This window comes from Argopecten irradians, chromosome 15, assembly GCF_041381155.1.
Source record: "Argopecten irradians isolate NY chromosome 15, Ai_NY, whole genome shotgun sequence".
Lineage (NCBI taxonomy): Eukaryota > Metazoa > Mollusca > Bivalvia > Pectinida > Pectinidae > Argopecten > Argopecten irradians.
Genome location: NC_091148.1, coordinates 7,434,875 through 7,454,755, shown reverse-complemented (window position 1 = coordinate 7,454,755; position 19,881 = coordinate 7,434,875). Strand labels below are relative to the sequence as shown.

The 19,881-nt window shown below is 32.6% G+C and overlaps 1 protein-coding gene across 9 annotated transcripts in view; it reads right to left on the bottom strand.

Annotated features, from left to right (window-relative positions):
* The window catches only part of LOC138309799 (transcription factor GATA-4-like), an 80,270-nt gene that overhangs the window by 10,873 nt on the left and 49,516 nt on the right, over positions 1-19,881 (bottom strand). For all 9 annotated transcript variants that reach the window (XM_069251012.1, XM_069251010.1, XM_069251016.1 and 6 more), the window contains exon 2: positions 17,576-18,552. In XM_069251012.1, coding sequence (XP_069107113.1) covers positions 17,576-18,380 — 805 coding nt within the window. In that variant the 5' untranslated portion in view covers positions 18,381-18,552. The remainder of the gene's footprint in view (positions 1-17,575; positions 18,553-19,881) is intronic.

Here is a 19,881-nt window from a genome sequence, read left to right as displayed (position 1 = left end):
TAGACTTAGCTAATCAAAAATGACGTTACAAAAAGGAACATCATTTATGATTGGCTATGTCAAAACCTTTCATGATCCTGGGGCCTGCTCTTAACATATCTACATAAATATAAATTGCTAACATCGATTTGCTTTAATCCCATTTTTTCCAATAATTGTACAGTTGTATGTATATCCTGTATATGTCTGTCATTGATACATTTGGAGAATGCAGATAATAAAATGTTTGTCACATGTTTATCAACAATAGTCGTTAATTTTATTACATTAGAAGTATTAAACTGTATAACCAGATGTTAAACAGCTGTAACACACCGTTAACATCTGTATAGTGTGTTAACAATAATTTAATAATCTATACTATGTATTAAATTCCGCTTTCCATAATGTCTTAGTGAAGATAATATCAAAATGTTTAGTTTTCGTCATCAGATAACTTTAACTGCTCCCCAAATCAACAGACTATTATGTCATTAGAATCAAAAGAAATTTCATTAATTAGTGTCAGCTGGCGTCTCTTTGTGTAATATTTTGACTGCATCCATCAACAAAAAAAATGTTAAAAGAAACATAAGGATTCGAGGCAGTCATTTTTATACGGATTCGGCGTAAACGTTTCCCATGTCAATTCGAATAATACGCATCTAGACCTGATGAATAAATTGAATTTTAACATTTAGCTGTTGATTTCTTATAACTTTTGTTAAAGGGTTTACAGCACCAAAATGTGAATAAAAGTAGTACCAATTCCTCGAGCAAATTGTAAAAAGATAAATAAATGCACAGAATGCAAATATTATTAACACTTAATATTCAATTTCCAATTTGAATTAAGAATATTTCATAGAAATACTAATGTTTGATATTTCTCATGCAAATTTTCAAAAGCATATCATTGTGTTTATTTTAAAGTCTATTATATATTTGATCTTAAAAAATAATATTCCGGATATTTAATTTCAAAAATTGCATTAAGAATACTATATAGAAATAATAATTTTCTATGGATGATGTGTCTTTAGCTCACTCGCAGAACCTTCTACATTTTATTACTAGTTTTCATCGTAACACTACTCCACACCCTTAAGAGGTGTATTATTACAATATAAATCGTCACGCCCTTTTCAATGAAACGACATTCCGATAAAAAAAACTTGACAAAAATTGCGACCATGTTTATAAGATTTTCTATTCGTTTCCTATACTGTTATAAATTATCCGGTACATGAAACATAACACAGTTGTTCCTGATGATATAATTAATCCATTAAATTCTTTCATAACCCTTAGACTTGAGACGAGGCGGAACCTAATTCATCAACTGGTTTTTCCAATTAGAATCTCCTTGTGGTCGGGACGGCGCCGAGGTCTCGTGGGACGATAATTTACGAGGTATCGCGGGATTTGTTTTCACTCGATGTGAAAACTTCGGATTACTTGCGATAAAATTAGCTTAACCCTTTAATTAGCGCATGACAGGTTAAATAAATAAGCCATACATTACCGTAATGTACATATGGTGCTTTTCATATGGACCTGCGTTTAAGGTTTCTCGAATAAATCAGTGGTTTCGAAAACGTCCGCAAACTAGATTTTTGTCTTGAATTTGATATTAAGTCATTCCTTCAACTATTTATTTCCTTGCCTACTATTATATGGCTTCATTCAATATAATGTACTTTGAAAGTTTCCCCTTCTTATGTGTTGAAACCTATATTACATAAATTGGAGAAGTATATTATTATAATTATCATTTTCATTGGTATACCAAATTACACTGCATGTCAAATGAGTCGAGTTATCCAATGGATTGAAACCATCATGCCCCTAACGATACATTTTACATAAAATAACAATAAATATTACCAGTACAAATATATCAAATGCCCTTTTCTGTTATTCTTAATTATTGTTATCATGAATGGAACCTTTATGTAGTTTAATTGCGATTGTATTTTTCCTTAAAAGATGTAATTCGTTATGGTTAATTTTTATTTTCTCTTGTCCTTTATTATTCGATTGAAAAGATCCTTTTCTTAATTTTTGTTTTTGACACACTTCTGCTTTCGCCTCATTGATGTATGGTAATAGAGATTTGTTATCGACAAACCACGTCCGTTTGAGACATAATCGCCTGAGAACTTTATTAAATATAATTTCATCCGTGAGCATTGTAAAAAAATAATATAAACAATTTTGTTTTACATATCGTAAATAAAAAAAAACAAAAAACACACACACAAATGAGAACAAGATCCGGGTCTGAACGGTGTTTTGTTATGTTTGTCTCGCGTCTACCCTAGAAGGATAGGCTCGAAGTTCCTGTGTCGTTTTGTGTGGGTTTTGCACTCAAACAAAATAAACCTCAATTCATCAATATGATTTTCTATCTTAAATCAATGTTATAGTCTTATTGAAAAAAAAAGAAATACTTCACAAAACCTAAACAGGACATACTTTGCATTGAAATAAGACAAAAGGCGTTTGAAATAAATTCAATTAGAAAGTGATTACTGATAATCGACAAGTAAAACTAGAAATCCTGCTTTTTAGGGTGTCACGAAGTGTATACGATCTCAAGTTTACGACTCTCTACCCATACCCTTAGTTCAGCGATCAGATTAAATTTTGAAATTTTCCAACTTTTCTCTAATCAAGAAATCCAATCTTAGGTTAAAACATCCGAACTGCGTGGAATTCTATCTGAGTACCATGTGGCGATTTCGTCGATAACAGATACTACATCTTGCACAATTAGACTGAAATTTATATTTTTGTAGGAAAAATAGTTTTCTGAAATATTTAGAATCTTGGTATGGGGCTGTAGGTTTGAGTGTCATCTTTCTGACGGTTGGTAAAGATAGGCGGGAACCTTAGGGTGAGTCTAGAGGGCGCTGCTGCGATTACCGATAGTTATCTAACCTCCGGTAATATTTGCGGTAGACAAAGATCCGGAAAGATTTATAATCCGAGGGGAAAAATATAGACTATCTACAAATTGATCTATAGACTATGCTTACAGTAATGGATTCCGTCCGCTAATACGATTCAATGTATATATCTAGGTGATCTTTTTCTCTAAACACGTCTTGAAAATAATTTATCATCATTAGAATGATTGATAAGTCAAATGGCAAGGATTGTTAAAGTGTCAAGAAATAAGCTGAGTATGGGAGTTATAACTGCGGGAGCGCATACTGTAAACAAAGTTAATATTACAAATACATATATAAGTATAGTTATACTTTTTTAGTTTGTTGACGTAAAAAGTGTTAATTTTCGCATTTTAGTTCTTTCTAACTTTTTTTTCCAGAGTATTGATTATTGAACTTGTTTGTCTTTAATAATTAAAGAATAATCATTTTTAATAATATATGTTATTTTTCGAAATTTCGAAGTAAAAATGGTTACGTTCTAAATAAAATAGTCTTTGCTTTACGGTAATATTTTTCCATTGCGTTTCCAAAATAAAACAAAAGTGTATGGATAATAATTACAATGTCAGAACATATATATTAAAGGCACATGATGAAGTTACAGCGCTAACAAAATGGATTATTCCCTGTGTAAATATGTGTTTACAAGAAAAGGTTCATTTCCACAATGGGAAGCATGATACGACCTGCGTTTTATAAATTATTATCTAATTATATATGTTTAACCTCCGTACTACAATTTAAGAAGTGTTGATCAATTTGAAATCGATTCTGGAAAAGTATGTAAGAGATTTTGCTAGTAATTTATTAAGCTTTCTTTATATCTATTGTTAGTAATTTATTAAGCTTTCTTCATATCTATTGCTAGTAATTTATCTACATTTCTTCCTCTTCGTTACTAATAGTTTCCTAGATAGTGTAACAGATTAAGCAATGCGTTGAATCAACCAATCAACCATTACATCTTATCCGAAAAATGAATAATTTTCAAGAATGAAGGACAAACAAATGAGGAAGCATAACAATAAAACATACTTTCTATTGTTTTGAAACAGATTCCGCACGGTATATTTGGAGGAGGAATTTAGAACACTTTTTAATCATATACAGCAAATTAAAAAGCAAAGTAAGGTGCTAAACTAGTAGTAAATTTCAGTCATATCGAATGCACTATTTTATGAATCCCATTGTTTTCTTCTATGATGTTCTTAAGAATCTTAAGAACGTAGGTATCTCTATATATACAACTGTACAATATTTAGAAGTAATATCGTCATTTTTTTATGTTTGTCAAAGATATGTTTAAACAGATGATGTTTGCGTAAAGGATATCAGTAATACTATGAGGAAACAGTACATTAACACATAACAAAGCTATTTACCGGTTGTCATGGAGTTTATAATCGAGCGTTTTTGTGACACCGACTGGTTGTCAAGATCATCGGTCAAAAACAGATGTTTGGCGCGTGGCGTGTTATCAAAACGTTTAAGTGACTTGTAATAGTCGCATTAAAACTAGGCGAGAACGTTTCGCTTTCAAACTGTGCTATATAAAAATAGAAACAGTTTTAGGTGGCAAAATCGTGATAAAGACCATCTCTGTTATACATAATCTTATTTTATAGACTTATTTTCCATTACACGAAAATCCGTTATCAAAAATGAAAATTGCACTTAATGTAGCTTTGCTAATATAAGCGAAAATTACAGAGGATGGTAACGGTTAGGGGAGATAGCCATAATCGAATTGCTTAACATTTTGAATTATAACATAGTATAAATGTATGATTATATACTGGTCGGTTAACGGTAAAAAAAACTGACAAAATCCACAGGAATCAAAATTGCCATTAGCATATCTTGAGGGTTAAGAGCCACGCAAGGACATTCAATAACAGCTATCTACTTTATCGCTTGTATCATGCGGGTACAGATACGATTCGCAATCTTCAACACACGAGGGAAAAAAGTGAAGGGGAAGCCATTTTATATTTATCGAGATTCGGGATCAGAAGGTTTTTCTGATATAACATCAACGTTATCCTTGCTGTCCCCCATTTCAACCTGACAGCACGCGACCGCGCGCGAGAGCTTATCAGTTGCTATGGTGCTTGCGTGCTGTTAAGAATATGAAATTTTAATATGGTTTCGCGCCACGACATAGAACATAACCGCTCAAACAAACATTTATTCTTTAAATAAAAACCCGGACTTCAGATGTTTTCATGATAACACTGTATCTGATTATATGACAAGTAAAACCAACAAAAATCGGGTTATAATCTTTATCAGTTGAACACGTCCTATACCAAATGACATCTAGATAAAATGGATATTTTCTGACAGAAATTCTTCAAATGTAACAACAAAATCATTTTTCAGCATGACATTGCAAAAACTTATTTTTACACTATAAATGGTGATATATGCCTTCTGAGATCGTGATACAGATTGTTGGCTTTGACTCAAATCTTTTTTGTCTTATCTTGAAATGATCAGTCAAACTTTCCCTTTTAGATATATAACACACTGAAGATACTATCCTCCAGATTTAGATGGGCGCAGTTTCTTTAATAAAAACATGTTTCGCCTTTTTACTGTACATAATAAATGGTTGTAATACCGTTGTTATTTTGCGGGCCAATTCTTTAATGTGAAAGAATTTCATTCACGGACAAACTTAATAGAGACGAAAATAATTTCCGTTAACCATTAACAACTTATCTAATAAAATGTACTAGAAGATTAAGAATACTCAAACCTAAAAATATTCCACAAAAATTGAAAGTGAAATTTCAATGACAAAGATTTCTACCGAAACAAAGTTCAGTACGTATTCCACATCGAAACAATTAACATTATAAAAAATTCACCCCAAAATAATTCAAATATCACAAAAAGAAAAGGAAAATATTTTCTTAGAACAGACAAGGAAGTCATCAAATAGCTTTAAACTAAACTAAAAACAAACGATAAATGATCTACGGTTGTTCTTATCCGTTCTGTAATTGATATGCATTACATGATCAGACGAAATATACTATGATATATTCATATCTACATTGATTATGTTTTAAACACATATTTGTGTGTGATTCATCTCATGCGACGACGCAATTTCATTCTGATCTTTTTTTCACTAACAGGAGTATTGTTTTGTTATTTTGGGGAATATTTGATTGTTTATTCTGAAATGTAATATCAAGCATCGACTTATAGACTAAGAAACAAAACACAATTTCTTCGCTTTAAGATAACCTCCGAATTTCATAAAATCTGTGATGTAGCTAACTAGATAACAACGGACTTTATTTTGGCATGGTCTTAGTTTCTCATTACACCAGAGAGCAACAAAAAGATCACCAAACAATCCCTACGATCGCATGTCAGACGTGTTCTGATTGGCCAATGCTTTTACCTCTCATGACTTAAACGTTTTCATTGGTCAATGAAACATGATGTTTCGAGAAAAGTGCAAAACGACTTCCGGTGAAGGCGAAGAATACGAGATATCGTATTTCACGTGAATAGATAGGATATGTTAACTTATCCAAAACACAACTATTAATCAGTTAAATGTCTGCGGGGGTTCTGAGTCGAGAAACTTTGAAAGACAAACCTTAGTTCAAAAAATACAAAAGTAGATAAAATCAAGTTACACATACTCTAAAGTATCAGTAAAATATCTCTTACAACGACACAAAAGTAATTGTGGGTTTTGGTAGACTAGTAACGTGTAAGAACCTTCTTAATGTGTATAACACGATTGAAGACGAATATTGCGACGTGAAACTATGAATAAAATATTTTATTTTGATATCTTCTCTCTTTTAATGATAAAAGAAATATCATCATTATGATATCAAGTACTATAGTACAAAGATAAATTGATGACTTATTAAAATGTTCCGTAGCTTTTCCTATCTCTCTCAACTTAAATGTATCATGCGATGCATTTTTAACTGAAATATTGTGTTTCAATATATTCTTTAAATGATAAAAGAAATACCATTATTGAAATATAAAGTACTTTAGTACAAACATAAATTGATGATTTATAAGTAGATCCCGTGGCTTTTCCTATCTACCTAATCTTGTATATTATCAATTCATGAAAAATCCTATTGGGGATACCAATGGTCGTTGAACATGTCAGATTTTTTTTTCATAGCAACACTTGAAACACAGCGAACCTCTTTACTCGTAATATTCAAATAAGACTTTTAAATACTCCATAATACTCAATTGGGTATTTATCCCAATCAGCCCCTCGCGGTTGACATTTTAATCTTCTCTTCGGCTGCCATGATGGCTTACAAGTTACGTACAAGATTTGACAAGTCCCTAACCCCACTGTTCTTCCAATGTTTCCTCATTGTGGCCCACAAAATGATAAATAGTATCAGTATTCCTCTGTGTTTGTTGATCTTTTGACTTTTGACCATTGGATTAAAAGCGTATCCTAGAGCGGCGCGTTCGACTAAGAACCCAGTATCTTGGAGAGGCGTGTTCGACTTAGTCCCTAGATTAAGCGATGGTTTAACTGTATGCGCAATCAGCTGATAAACAGAGAAAAGCTGGTCTCCTTAACATATATCAAGGTATTTTATTGTCTAAAGATAATAGCGGCGGGCGACTGTTTGGCGAAACATTTTCAGGACGACTTTTCGTCATTGTCTGATACAAATATAATATGCTAATGTGTCCATTGCATACCGCATTACCGCATGCCAAGAAAAAAGCAAAAAACGGAAAAAACAGAAGAATTTAAATTAACGATTTAAAAGTCTTCATTCGATGGCATTTAATGGAGATCTGTGTTAGATTTGTTGGAGGAATTCTTTATTTTTTTTCCACTTTTGTCTGGAATGTCTTATATCTGTAAGGAACGCATATTTTACACGTTTCAGTAGTACAAAAGTAGGTATCAACCTCTACATAATTGTGAAAAGCAAAGAACAAAGGTAATCAATATCGTCAAGGAAACATACAAAATTCCAATAAACCTATGTATACCAAGCTTGGTTTTCTTGTTATCAAATATTTTTGTGACAAAATGCATACATAAATGTTTGTTTTTGAAAAAAACCACTGCCACATTTCAAGTAACCATCTGAAATATCAAACCTCTTTAGGGTGTCACAATAATGGGTAAAGATGAAATGCGATATTTTCTAAAACATCCGCACTAAATCTTTAGACACGGTTTTTTACATAAAACTGCGAAAACATTAATGGATTTCACTAAATGTATTGTTAGTTTTCCCTTGGCATCAAATCAATGGATTATATGATGATCAAAATTCACATTGAAACTATATCGCTTATGATGGAATTACAATTTTCAAATATAACTTGATGTTTAGTGTGAAAGTGCATCTTACATTTGTGGAAAATATAAACTATAAATATGTAGTTTTAGGTCAACATTTGATACATTTGCAAGAAAGGAAAGTGATTTTTGGTTTAACAGTACATCAAGGTCTGTTAATGTCAAGTTTGGAAATTTATACGGCTTAGTGTTTGAAAATGTTAGAAAACAGACAAAAACTGCCGTCAATAATTTGAGACGGTTTATCTTGTTCATACAAATGTCGTTTAAACAAGTCTGAGATTTTCCAGAAGTCTCAAATATTTAGCAATTTGAGAGAAACATTGTAACTACACCACGGCTATCCTACTGCTAGCGGCGAAACATGAAACACTCAAGGCAAGCAAATGTACAACGTGTCTGCGAAGGAACGAGTATTTGTTTACACGGTTAGGTAAATACGTATTAATATTTCCAACCAATAAAAGATGTCACGCAAGCTTGGATACAACCCAGAAGATCAACAGAGGTCAACATCCGAGAAGCGTTTGTGGTGACTGGTAAATGTAACAGTAAAGCGTCCAACGTGGGAGCGTTTTTTCAACCATGACGTCATATAAATTCAATATGGCCGCCGTGAAAGAATTTCGAATGCCTGTACTTGCGAATGAAGTAATACGTGTTGTATTACATCTTGTTGAGATAGTTCTCATCGATAAAATTTAACGGGGAATATTTTTTTTCATTCTCTAAGACTTAGAAGTATATATGTATTTTGTAGTCTAATCGAGCATGCAATGTAAATTCAATAAGGCAGAGATTGTCTCGATTATTCAGACTATCGGATGTAAATGCAATTTTTAGAAATAGTGTTTTTGATATTTACAACCACTGAAATCTACAATACATTACACTATAGGAAATTAGTAAATCAATAGTGCTGTGTTCTTATTACCGCAAGTACAGCAACCGCCAAACAAAGCAAATAATACTAAAGGATTACATTTCGTATGATATTATATTGCAATATTTAGGACATACATGGTGTATATGGCATAGTTTGATGTTATGACTTATAAGTCATGTTCAACTTTCACGAAACAAAGGCCACGGTCAATCACAGATATATAAATGAATAGTGTGGTTAAGGGTTTTATATGGAAAGTTGAATATTTGAACCTTTGCTTGTTTATGTTAACAAATAATCGTTGACCTATCTCCGAGTGGGTTGTAAATTAATAGTAGTTGAAGTAGTTCGCAGGGAGACTTTAAGGGCTAAGAACTAAGAGAGTTTCTCACCGGAAATAAGCAAGTTATCCACAAATAAAGGTATCAATATTAATGTAAGCTAACTAGGTATTAATATTAATTCGTGTAAGTGTTCAAATATGTACAGTAATAAAGAAAATATGAAAATCAAAAATGTTTAGGTCGCGTCTTTCACAACTTTGAGGAATTCATAATATCCATAATAAACCATTAATATGGCAGTGGAAAAAATCAAGGTATTTCGGGATTCGTTGCTTTTCTCAGCATCACCTAAACAACTTCTTGTTTTAGAACCGTCTATTTTATATCAACGCAATACATGCATCTTAATATGTTTCATCATTTTGGTGAATGTTGGATGTCATTGTTATGGTGTGGACAAAGTTTGACTGACTAAACGAAGATTTGGGAAGGAATAAAGCATAGAAACGTGGGAGGAAAATTTGCTTTGTTCGGGGAAGGTAACTTGGATCAAAGCATCGATATGACAAAACCACAGGTGCTTGCTGAGCGGAAATCTAACCAAACCCGGGATTTTAAAGATAAGACCTGGATTTCTTATTTCTGGATATTGGATATAGTATATACATGTACAACACTCCAGATATTCTATAATAAAGAGAATGACCAACTAATCCCTTTGTCCAACGGTCACGTGCTCCTAAAGCTCGCGCAAATAAAAATAGTCCCATAAATTACTACGCGATGAAGACAATCATTATAGAATGACGGCTGACGAGGTTTAGGATGATATACGGCGCCTCCGCGAACGGAATATAGATCCTGGACAAACATGGGAATTAAATATGTTTACAATGTATTGGGAACACTTCCTATCCTTGACTTGGAGAAGTTTGATTTATTTAAACCTGAAAGTTCTCATGTTTGATGTTATAAATTGAGAGATTTATACCTTTATATTAATTTCCTTCTAAGACTGTTTCATTTTACCCCATACGTGATATACAATAAGCTCCGACAAGTACAGTGTACATGTAATTACAACGTGTGCCTGACGTACCCTTTAATATGTAATTGTTTACATCTTATGAGAGTAAACAAAGCCTTCAACACATTTAATTTTATATAACGTCATTGAAATTGAAATCCAATGCCAATATGAATAAGTTAATTGACATACGTAGCCCTTCTTTAACACTACATCTAATCTGAAATAGTGGTTTTACAGTATAATAAAGAGAAAAAATACATCGATTATTCACATTCATACTATCGTGTTGTGTTTGATTGCTAAATATTGCTAATCATAGCGAATTCTGTTAATAAAATTCTTGTTTTGCATTTTTGGGTTGTTTCTGAGATATACTAGCCCTTACTTGTTGCTCCAGGTATGTATGAGAAATGACACATCCCCAATCATGTAAAATCCAACTTTATCATAAACATTTTCTCCGTCCCTTAAATTGTATTTGCACCCCCGAAGACACATTTGAACTCTTCTTATTCAATAGACTGGATGGGTTCACTATGATATTTCAGGGGTGAATGAGTCAATGGTACATGCTACCTAGGTATCCAATGTGATATCAATTGTGACGTCATTATTTTGTAATGAAAGTTCACGTCGTTTTCTTGACGTTACGCTTACAAACACGTGACGTCATATTCAATACCTAAACACAAGAGCAGTTGACACTGTAATTTGCAAATAAAGAATAGACAATTTGATATAATTTTATGTTGGTAAAGAATATGGATAAAACAATAGGCGGTGTCTGTATTACTTCCCTAACATATCTCATCATCCATTCCATACATTTGCATAAATTGATAATTAACAATTCAATCACCTTACAGCAGCATCCGTATAGAATATATTGATTTATATATATATATATATATATATATTGATGCTTACAATAGATTACAATGGTAATAATTAAGACTGTCGGTTGTAATTATTCTACATTTGCTGAATACTTGTTGTGAAAGATCTTTGCTAACAATTACTTAGAACGGTAATAATTGGTACTGTCAGTCGTAAATATTCTATATTTGCTAAATACTGGTTGTGAAAGATCAATCGCTGAACTAATTTATATTTATTCACTTTATTTATGCTAACAATAATTTAAAATGGTAATAATTGGGACTGTCAGTCGTAAGTATTCTATATTTGCTAAATACTGGTTGTGACAGACTAATCACCGAACTGATTTCTATTTATTCAGCAAATATCATTAGTCGTTATAGCCCCCAGAACGATTCTATACAGTGAAAGACATTTCAGGTGAATAACGACATTAAAAGCATTGATAAACATTCCCATTTACGTCAGAACAACCGGCAACGCATGGAATACTGGGATAGCAAACAAGGGAGACAATTCAGTGCGACGTTAATTTCTTTGATGTATTTGACTAACAACAAGATAAATGAGTATACACAGCGGCAGGCAGTGTTGTTTACTTAAGTATCAAACTTTCAGATTTATGAGTTTTCTTAAAGAATAGATTCGATGTGGCCCTTCGTCAAGCGAATTCGCCGAGCAACGAAATACGTGAACACTCTCCCCATCGTTTAGATATTTAATAGAACATCAGGCACATTCCGGCTACAAAATATTGACATATGAAGTAGAATAAAAGAACCGGGCAGTTTAAGGATGGTAACCGGGGAATTTTACTCTAATCTATTAGCTTAAGCGACCCGGGCAAACAATAGTCGCTTATGGCATTGAAAATATCGGGAGTGTTGTCAAAATGATATATCTTCAACTTGCTATTTATAGAGAGCCTATAGGGGTGTTATGATATATAAGTGTGCGTCGTGAAAAAATCAATTCTTCATATCCATGAATGGGATTCAACTGTTTAGCATATGAAACGTGTACAATGGTAGAATGAAACCTCGTAGTATCTGCGACATGTTTGTTGTGCTAATTCCAAGTATACGAGTTATCAGAAAATTGCCGATGACATCGAAGATAATGGTCACCTTTACAACCCGAGTGTATTTTGACGTAAACGACTTGTATTATTAATACATTCTTCTATGCACTGGTATCACAGATAGAGCCTCTTCAGAGTGACAGACAACCAAACAAGGAGTAAAAAGTAACCGATAAGTACAAAGTAACGCTACAATAAAATGTTTTAAGGACTGATATCCGAGATAAGGACAAATCTAGAGGGATTCCGATCCCGGCATTAAGTGTTAAGTTTTGTGATAACGACGGCGTTTATCATAAGACAACACGGAAAATTCAATTTATAACGTTGAGTGTTCCTAGAAGTTTTCCATTGATATATTTTTACAATAATACAATAAAATTTACATTACGGACTTTTTCCTCTGGCGAGAGCGTATGTTCTATTTTCAACTGTGTGTATTATTTCCATAAACTTAATGCAAAATACGTTTGTGTCATCAAATAAATTGTGTAAGAAACAAAGCATTACTTTTGTGTGTTCTTAGCAACATTTGTGTATTAAAAACGAAAAATGCATCTTTCATTTGTTTACCTTTTATACCGTTTCAAATTAATCATTTTTTTGAAACAGTATTGGCCTTTTAATATATATGATAAAATCAGGTTGAACTGGTGAAGAAACTATGAATGTGGACCATTATTTTCGATTACTTTCCATAAAGTCGAGCTTTTATCGACTCGGACTGTATAAATACAATTCTCTAGTTAATTTTTCGTTGTATGCATTTCGCTATAGTTTTCAGACGGTCAAAAGGATGCATAATCCATTATGAATAATAAACAGAATTGGTCAGCCTAGTGTTTAATGTAAATAATAATAAATACATTTTTCAAATTATTTTATATGCATTTGTAAATGATATCAGTAGAGCGAACAGCTCAATGAGTTCCACAGTGCAATATTTGTAATGCAGATTTAGTTATTTCGTTTCATATCACGTATTTTGTATCACATTAAATTTCAAAAAAAGTTCCTGTCTAATCCTGATATTTTGAAACTGTGAAAATGTGCATTCATTGGTTGATTTTAATTCCCTACAAACATAATGAGTTTACTGCTCAAGGTTTCCAATTACTCTTAAAATTGTGAAATGTAAAATATCACAGTTGAAATATGCCCGGACAATTTATGGAGAGAAATGTCTAATTTCATTCATCAATTAAATCTTTTAAATGATGTGAAACAGTGCAAGTTAAGTTCGCCTCATTAGATCGTATAGCAAACTACCCTAAACGCCCCGCCCTAAAATACCGAAACACAAAATGACACGACAGTCCACATACCCGGACATTTACGACTAGGGTAATTGACAATCACATACGCCGGACGTTTACGACTTGGGTAATTGAGAATCGTAAACGGAGGAGAACGGTGTTTGGGACATTTGCGTTAATTACGCTTGTAAACATGGAGTTAAGTTTATGGTTCCGCGGCATAACGGCCTTCTTCTTAAAGCATATACAGCTTAAAATTTCATCTTAATGCAAAACAAATATAATTCATTTTAACTAAACAAAAATAAAAATCTAATATTCAGAAAAATGACAACCTAACAATCATTTTGATACCAAACATCCTAAACTTTCTATGGATAAATAATTTTTAAAGTAAAATTAATTTCATTTATTTCCTTTTCAAGCTAGGACTACTTTAAGGAAAACTTGCTCGCTGTATTGACATAATTACTGCTGCAGTTTCTCTTTAACCACCGCATGGCCTGTCTAAGCTGGGTTTCATTACAGCAAATTGGTGCGTACAACCGAACAGGGAGTTAAACTTTCACGAGGGGCCGGTGGTCGGACGAAGCAATAGGTATTAATTACCAAAATATTTATGTTATTCGAGTGTCAAGTCATTTCTATTTACAACAAAAATATTCAGAAACATATTTATAGCAGGCACGGGGACATGCGCTGTTCTCATACTTTAACAGTCTCTCTCGGCTCGTTCGGATTCTTGCTTTATTTTCTTTTCGGTGGATAATTATTTATGTTTTCTTTATAAACAATACAGTGTACTTAGATGCTTATCAAATTTTAAACTGATCTGCTCATCTGATTTGGATAGTGTTGATCTATATTTTATCGTTTAATATTAAGGACATTAAATACTAAGAACTATAAATGCTGATATTTTCTCTCTATTTTTCTTGAACTAAAAAACAGCTGCGGAAGCGTTTTATTTGCGTTCTTCTAGTATGAAAACACAGATATTCATATGTTCTTTTCGAGTGTAATAAAATGTAGAATTTCCAAGTAATTTTTTTTTCTGCTCAGTACAATGAAAATTAGCATTGTTAAACCATAACTATTTTTTCTTGTCAATTAAATATGTTTAAGTCAGAAATTTTCTTTGTATGTAAACAAAATACCATATAAACACCCAATGCATATTTTAACAAAGAGAGGTTTGGTATGTAAATCTAAGACAAACGTTGATTATTGTTAAGTTTTTTGAAGATCAAATTTTGAGAAAATTCATTTTCACGAAAAAAAAAAGTACCTATGGCACAAATTTATTATTCCACTGAAATAAATAATTACGTTTAAAATTATAATCCTGATAGATGACACAATATCACACCAGTATATAGTACAAGGTCATCATAAAATAAAAATGATACTATTTGAATAATTCAATAACCATTAACATACATCCTTGAAGTATTATTCTGGACATGCAGAATGAAGAAAGGTTGGAATTTTAAACCTAAAAGGCATCCGCTACTTAAAGATGCTCCACAGCCGACGAACCATAAATCATTTGAACAACAATGTATGTTTAATCGTGTACATACATGTCTAATTAACACCAAAAAAAAATCATAAAATAATTTATTTTGCTTTTGGTGCATGCACAGTCAGAACTTCATTCTATATAGAACATAGTGCCACGGATTTTTTTCGGGATGCAATTAATTATTTCTAATATTTTTATCTTGACGTAAAATTAGAAGCTCAACCTTTCCAGTGGTGGTAATGGTGTTAAGTAAGTAACTTTTGTAACCGAAGAAAAATACCAAATCGTCTTATCCTTTTTTTAACAGTGAAAAAATACCATTTGTCAGCGGTGAAGCATCTTTAACCCAAAATAGCTCACAACATAGAACAGATAATACAAACCATGCTAGGTGAACAATACCAAAGAATCAAAACGAAACACAGATAACCTAGATACACTGACTAATAAAATAAATTCATTATATAAAAAGGGGATATTTGTAGAACTTGTCAAATGTCGAAATCAAACCTCTGCGAGTTAATTATAATTTAATAACAAACTGAACGATAATTTTGCTATAAATAAGAAAACATATCATTAATGCGTAATCGATTTTTGAACTTAATATTTTCGTATATACTGTTTTATTTTTTATATGGCATTTATTTATTTGTTATTCAACTGATTAGATATGTAGATTTAATTTCTGTTGTAGATCATATCGTCCATTGCTACTGAAACAGTGTACATTGTAAGTTGTTGTTGATGTAGAATAATGCCTTATTTTCATTCCAACACTTTTAATATTCCATAATTATTCTTACATTTTCATAAAAAAAAATAATTTGTTTGTGAACTATGTATTTTTTTCTAAACCTTGGCACAATTGTTCCAAAAGGAACATAATTTACTTTGTGTACACTTTATGAAATTACAAGTGTTTAACAGCACATTTCTTTATGGTGTATTAATAAATACAATATCTGTTGTTGTTTTTTTCATAATTATTTTGTAATTTATTAATCAACTATCTCCTTTGCTAAAGAAATAAAAATCTAAATGAGTTTTGTTCATTTTAATTCATTAACTTCATACCCTATCATTGATAAAATAATATTTCTCAATTGTTCTAATAAAAAAAACTTTTATTGCATTTTTCAATTCAATGTAACTAAAAATGCATAAGATAAGATCGAATTTATGTTTCAATATCAGAACAATGGTTATTCGGCTCAAATAAAATGTATTATATAAATACATATTTAATTATGTGGATATATCAAAATGCATATCTGTTTTCACAATATCTATTTCAGAACTAATTTATTGTTTTCTCTAGAACCAGCTGTTTATTAACTCTATTTTACTATTTTTTTTATTATAATTGCTAAACACTTCTGAAATTATTTTCAATATCGTTCTTTTTTGTAATGCTTTCTTAAGAAATGTCTATACTGCTTTGCAATGAATTTCTGTAAACTTTCACAACGTTTTGCAATATATTTTCAATATATGTTTCCTAAGAGCAGTGGATTTCTGTATACTTTTCACGGCGCTTTGCAATATATTTCCAGAATATGTTTCCTAAGAGCAATAGATTCCTGTATACTTTTCACGGCGCTTTTCAATATATTTTCAGATTATGTTTCCAACGTTGAATCCTACAGGTAGTTTTACGCTTATGTAAGTAATAACCGACTCTATAACCCACACTATTCACCACTTATAGACATATGGTTGTGATTTTGTTTTCACACGGTTTTAAATTGTCGCTAATGGCTGCTCGCTATGTTGAGAGATGAGAAACATACTCCCCAGTCTGTTACAGGCCTATTGGTATGTAAACACTCACGCTAGATCGCTGGCGAAGATTTACACTTTTAATGTTTATACGCCAATAATTGAATTATCTCGATTTTTATCAAATGAAAACCTAATATTAAATAAGCATAGTAATTCGCAATACCCTATACAGTTTTAAATTTATATGTGTGATATAAATAGATCTTTAAATTTAATTCGTTTGTTCTTTTATGTTTGAATTAATAATTTAAAGACAATACATGGACTTTTTTTTTATTTTTTTCAAGATTAATTTTTGTCTTTATTATATATCAAAACCATTGCGTAAATATTCTATTACAAAAGAAAATGATGGTGTTGTTTCAAACTTGAATGCGTGTTCATAATGATATATTATGCAATGTATCAAAGAAATGTCTTATAAACTAATAATTATTTTTGAAAAATGAAAATTTAATGCAAGTACCACATATTGACACAACTGCTTCATTAACCTATTTCTGGAACGTTTAAGTAATAAAATAATAATAAGCACACACAATTAAGAATAGAGATAATTATTATAAACAGGAAGTACTCACCGGGTGCGGACCTGCGCAGTCCTTGCTGCAGACTCATATTGTAGTTCCATGCGAATTCTGGGCTCATGTAAGGATATGGGCTAAGTCCGCTGGGTCGGGCTAAGGGTGCGTTGTAACTGGTGTCCGTCCGGGCCGTAGGGGAACTGATAGGCGAGCTTGGGGAGGGGGCGAACGCAAACCGAGGAGACACTGAGGGATGAGAATTCGAAGAACTATATGAAGCTTCTGGGGGCATTGTCCACATTGCTGGAGATCCGGATGGGGTCGAAACCGACTGTCCGCTTCCGTTGCTTACATACTGCATTGGAAGAACTGCACGTGTTGTTGGGACATATACGGGGCTGGCACCTGCGGGGTGCATGAAACTGTTAGCCCCTGGGGATTCGTGGTAGGTAGGGGCAGTCGCGCCCGAGGGAAGAGACATAGAGTGCATGGAACTATTCTGAAACATGCTTTCAGGAGAGAGTTTTGGGTTCGATTCTGGTGTGGATGTGTTCAGATGATGGGGCTCAGAGTCACGGCCTTGGCCTCTGACCTCGGAAGGAGAATGCTGGTTTGGCAAAGGTCTGTCCAAATGATTAAAGAAAACTTCGACGTCCTCACAAGGCAGAAGCGGACTGTTTTCTTGGAAATTCAGCATACCCCGCGAGGAGGCGCTTTGTGCTTCCAGCGAACTGCTGCCGGAACCGCTAAGGGGTGCTCTGGAATTAGTTCCGTTGAAAAGTTTCCTGTCTTCAAAACGGTGTTCTTTAGAACGATTCAAATGATTTTCCGAATTAAGCCAGAGGAGTTCCGAATGTGCCATTAAACTCCATTCGGTTAGCTACTTAAAACAATTCTACACAGTAAATTAACTAAATTGTTGTTGAGAAATGAGGCGATGGATGGCCAATGTCGTCGCAAAGAGATCAGTTGAAAAGGTCACCAAAATCTCGCATTTGTCGTGTTGTCGTTGAAACGGACAGAGGAACCGTAATCTGAAAATAAAAAATATATGTCTTAAGTTGGGTTGCCATTATTGCGGGTTTTAACCTTTCATTACAATTTAGGACACCATTCGGTCAAGCAACTGGTTGTACAAAATCCATTTTCATGATGCTTACACAATGAATATGCCATATGCATGTCAAATAAGGGAATGCATTCAACACCCATTTTTTCATAGAATATGTATGACTAGTTAACTATCCGTAGTAAAACCTGGCGGAATATAAACTGTGGTATAGGGTATTACATTTTTTAAATCCCAGTCATATTATTCCAAGATATGATAAGTATATCAATGATGTTTTAAAGCATATTCACTTGCCTTCGAAGTACTAAATTATTTGATTTGATACATAAATACACAAAGATTTACCAATCAAACATACAAAGTTGTTTTCAAATACCGATCAATACAATCGGTTAAAGGTAGTTAGAAGCAGACCTGGGTCTAAGTTTCAATAAATGAAAATGAAAATGAACATTTTTTAGTTAAGGCACTATTATCTGTTAGTTTCTCTTTTTTTCTTTGACAAATACGTTTCTCATAAGGCTACGCTCGGATATAAACTTCATCTCTTTGAATGAAACTACGTACAAGTTACGGTTCAGTAAAATCCACATTGGTTACACGGACAGACACAAAAACACGAACAACTGCACGTGCGCCTCATGTTCCATACTCAAATGTTCCTTAGAGTGCACGAGTTCGTTTCAGTGAAACACGTAATGAATTAATTCAATAAAATTGCAATTACCGAAGCTGCGTCTGGAAATCTTCTCCTGTAATTCTACATCCTTTTATTTTATACTCTCGCTTCAAATACTACATCTTAGCACAAACATTTTCGGATGGTTGTGGCTTCACATTAAATTACAAGGCAGGCTTACATTTTGTGCCCAATTGAAGCTTACTTGCCAAACGTTTATCTGAAGGAAAACTCTTTTGTAACATTCAACCATAAAATAGTTGGTAGGGTGTTGATTCTATTTGTATGATTATTACTAGAAAATTGAATGAATCATTGGCAGATTTAGAAAACAGACAGTGTCAAAACGTTACCTTGTTGTATTCCTATTAGTTTTCGTAAGTTAATATAAAGAACTATTGGGTTCTTAGTCAATCGGAAGTTAATATATTAGAACAAACAGAATGAATTATTAATATTAACATTCATATTCAACGAACGAATTGTCAAGTTTTCCAAATAAAACAATAAAATGTGATTTGACAAGACTGAACTACACAAATGGTAGTTTGATATCAGGTATCAGAAATTCATCATTTACACATTCGAGATACCGAAAGATTATCAAAAAGA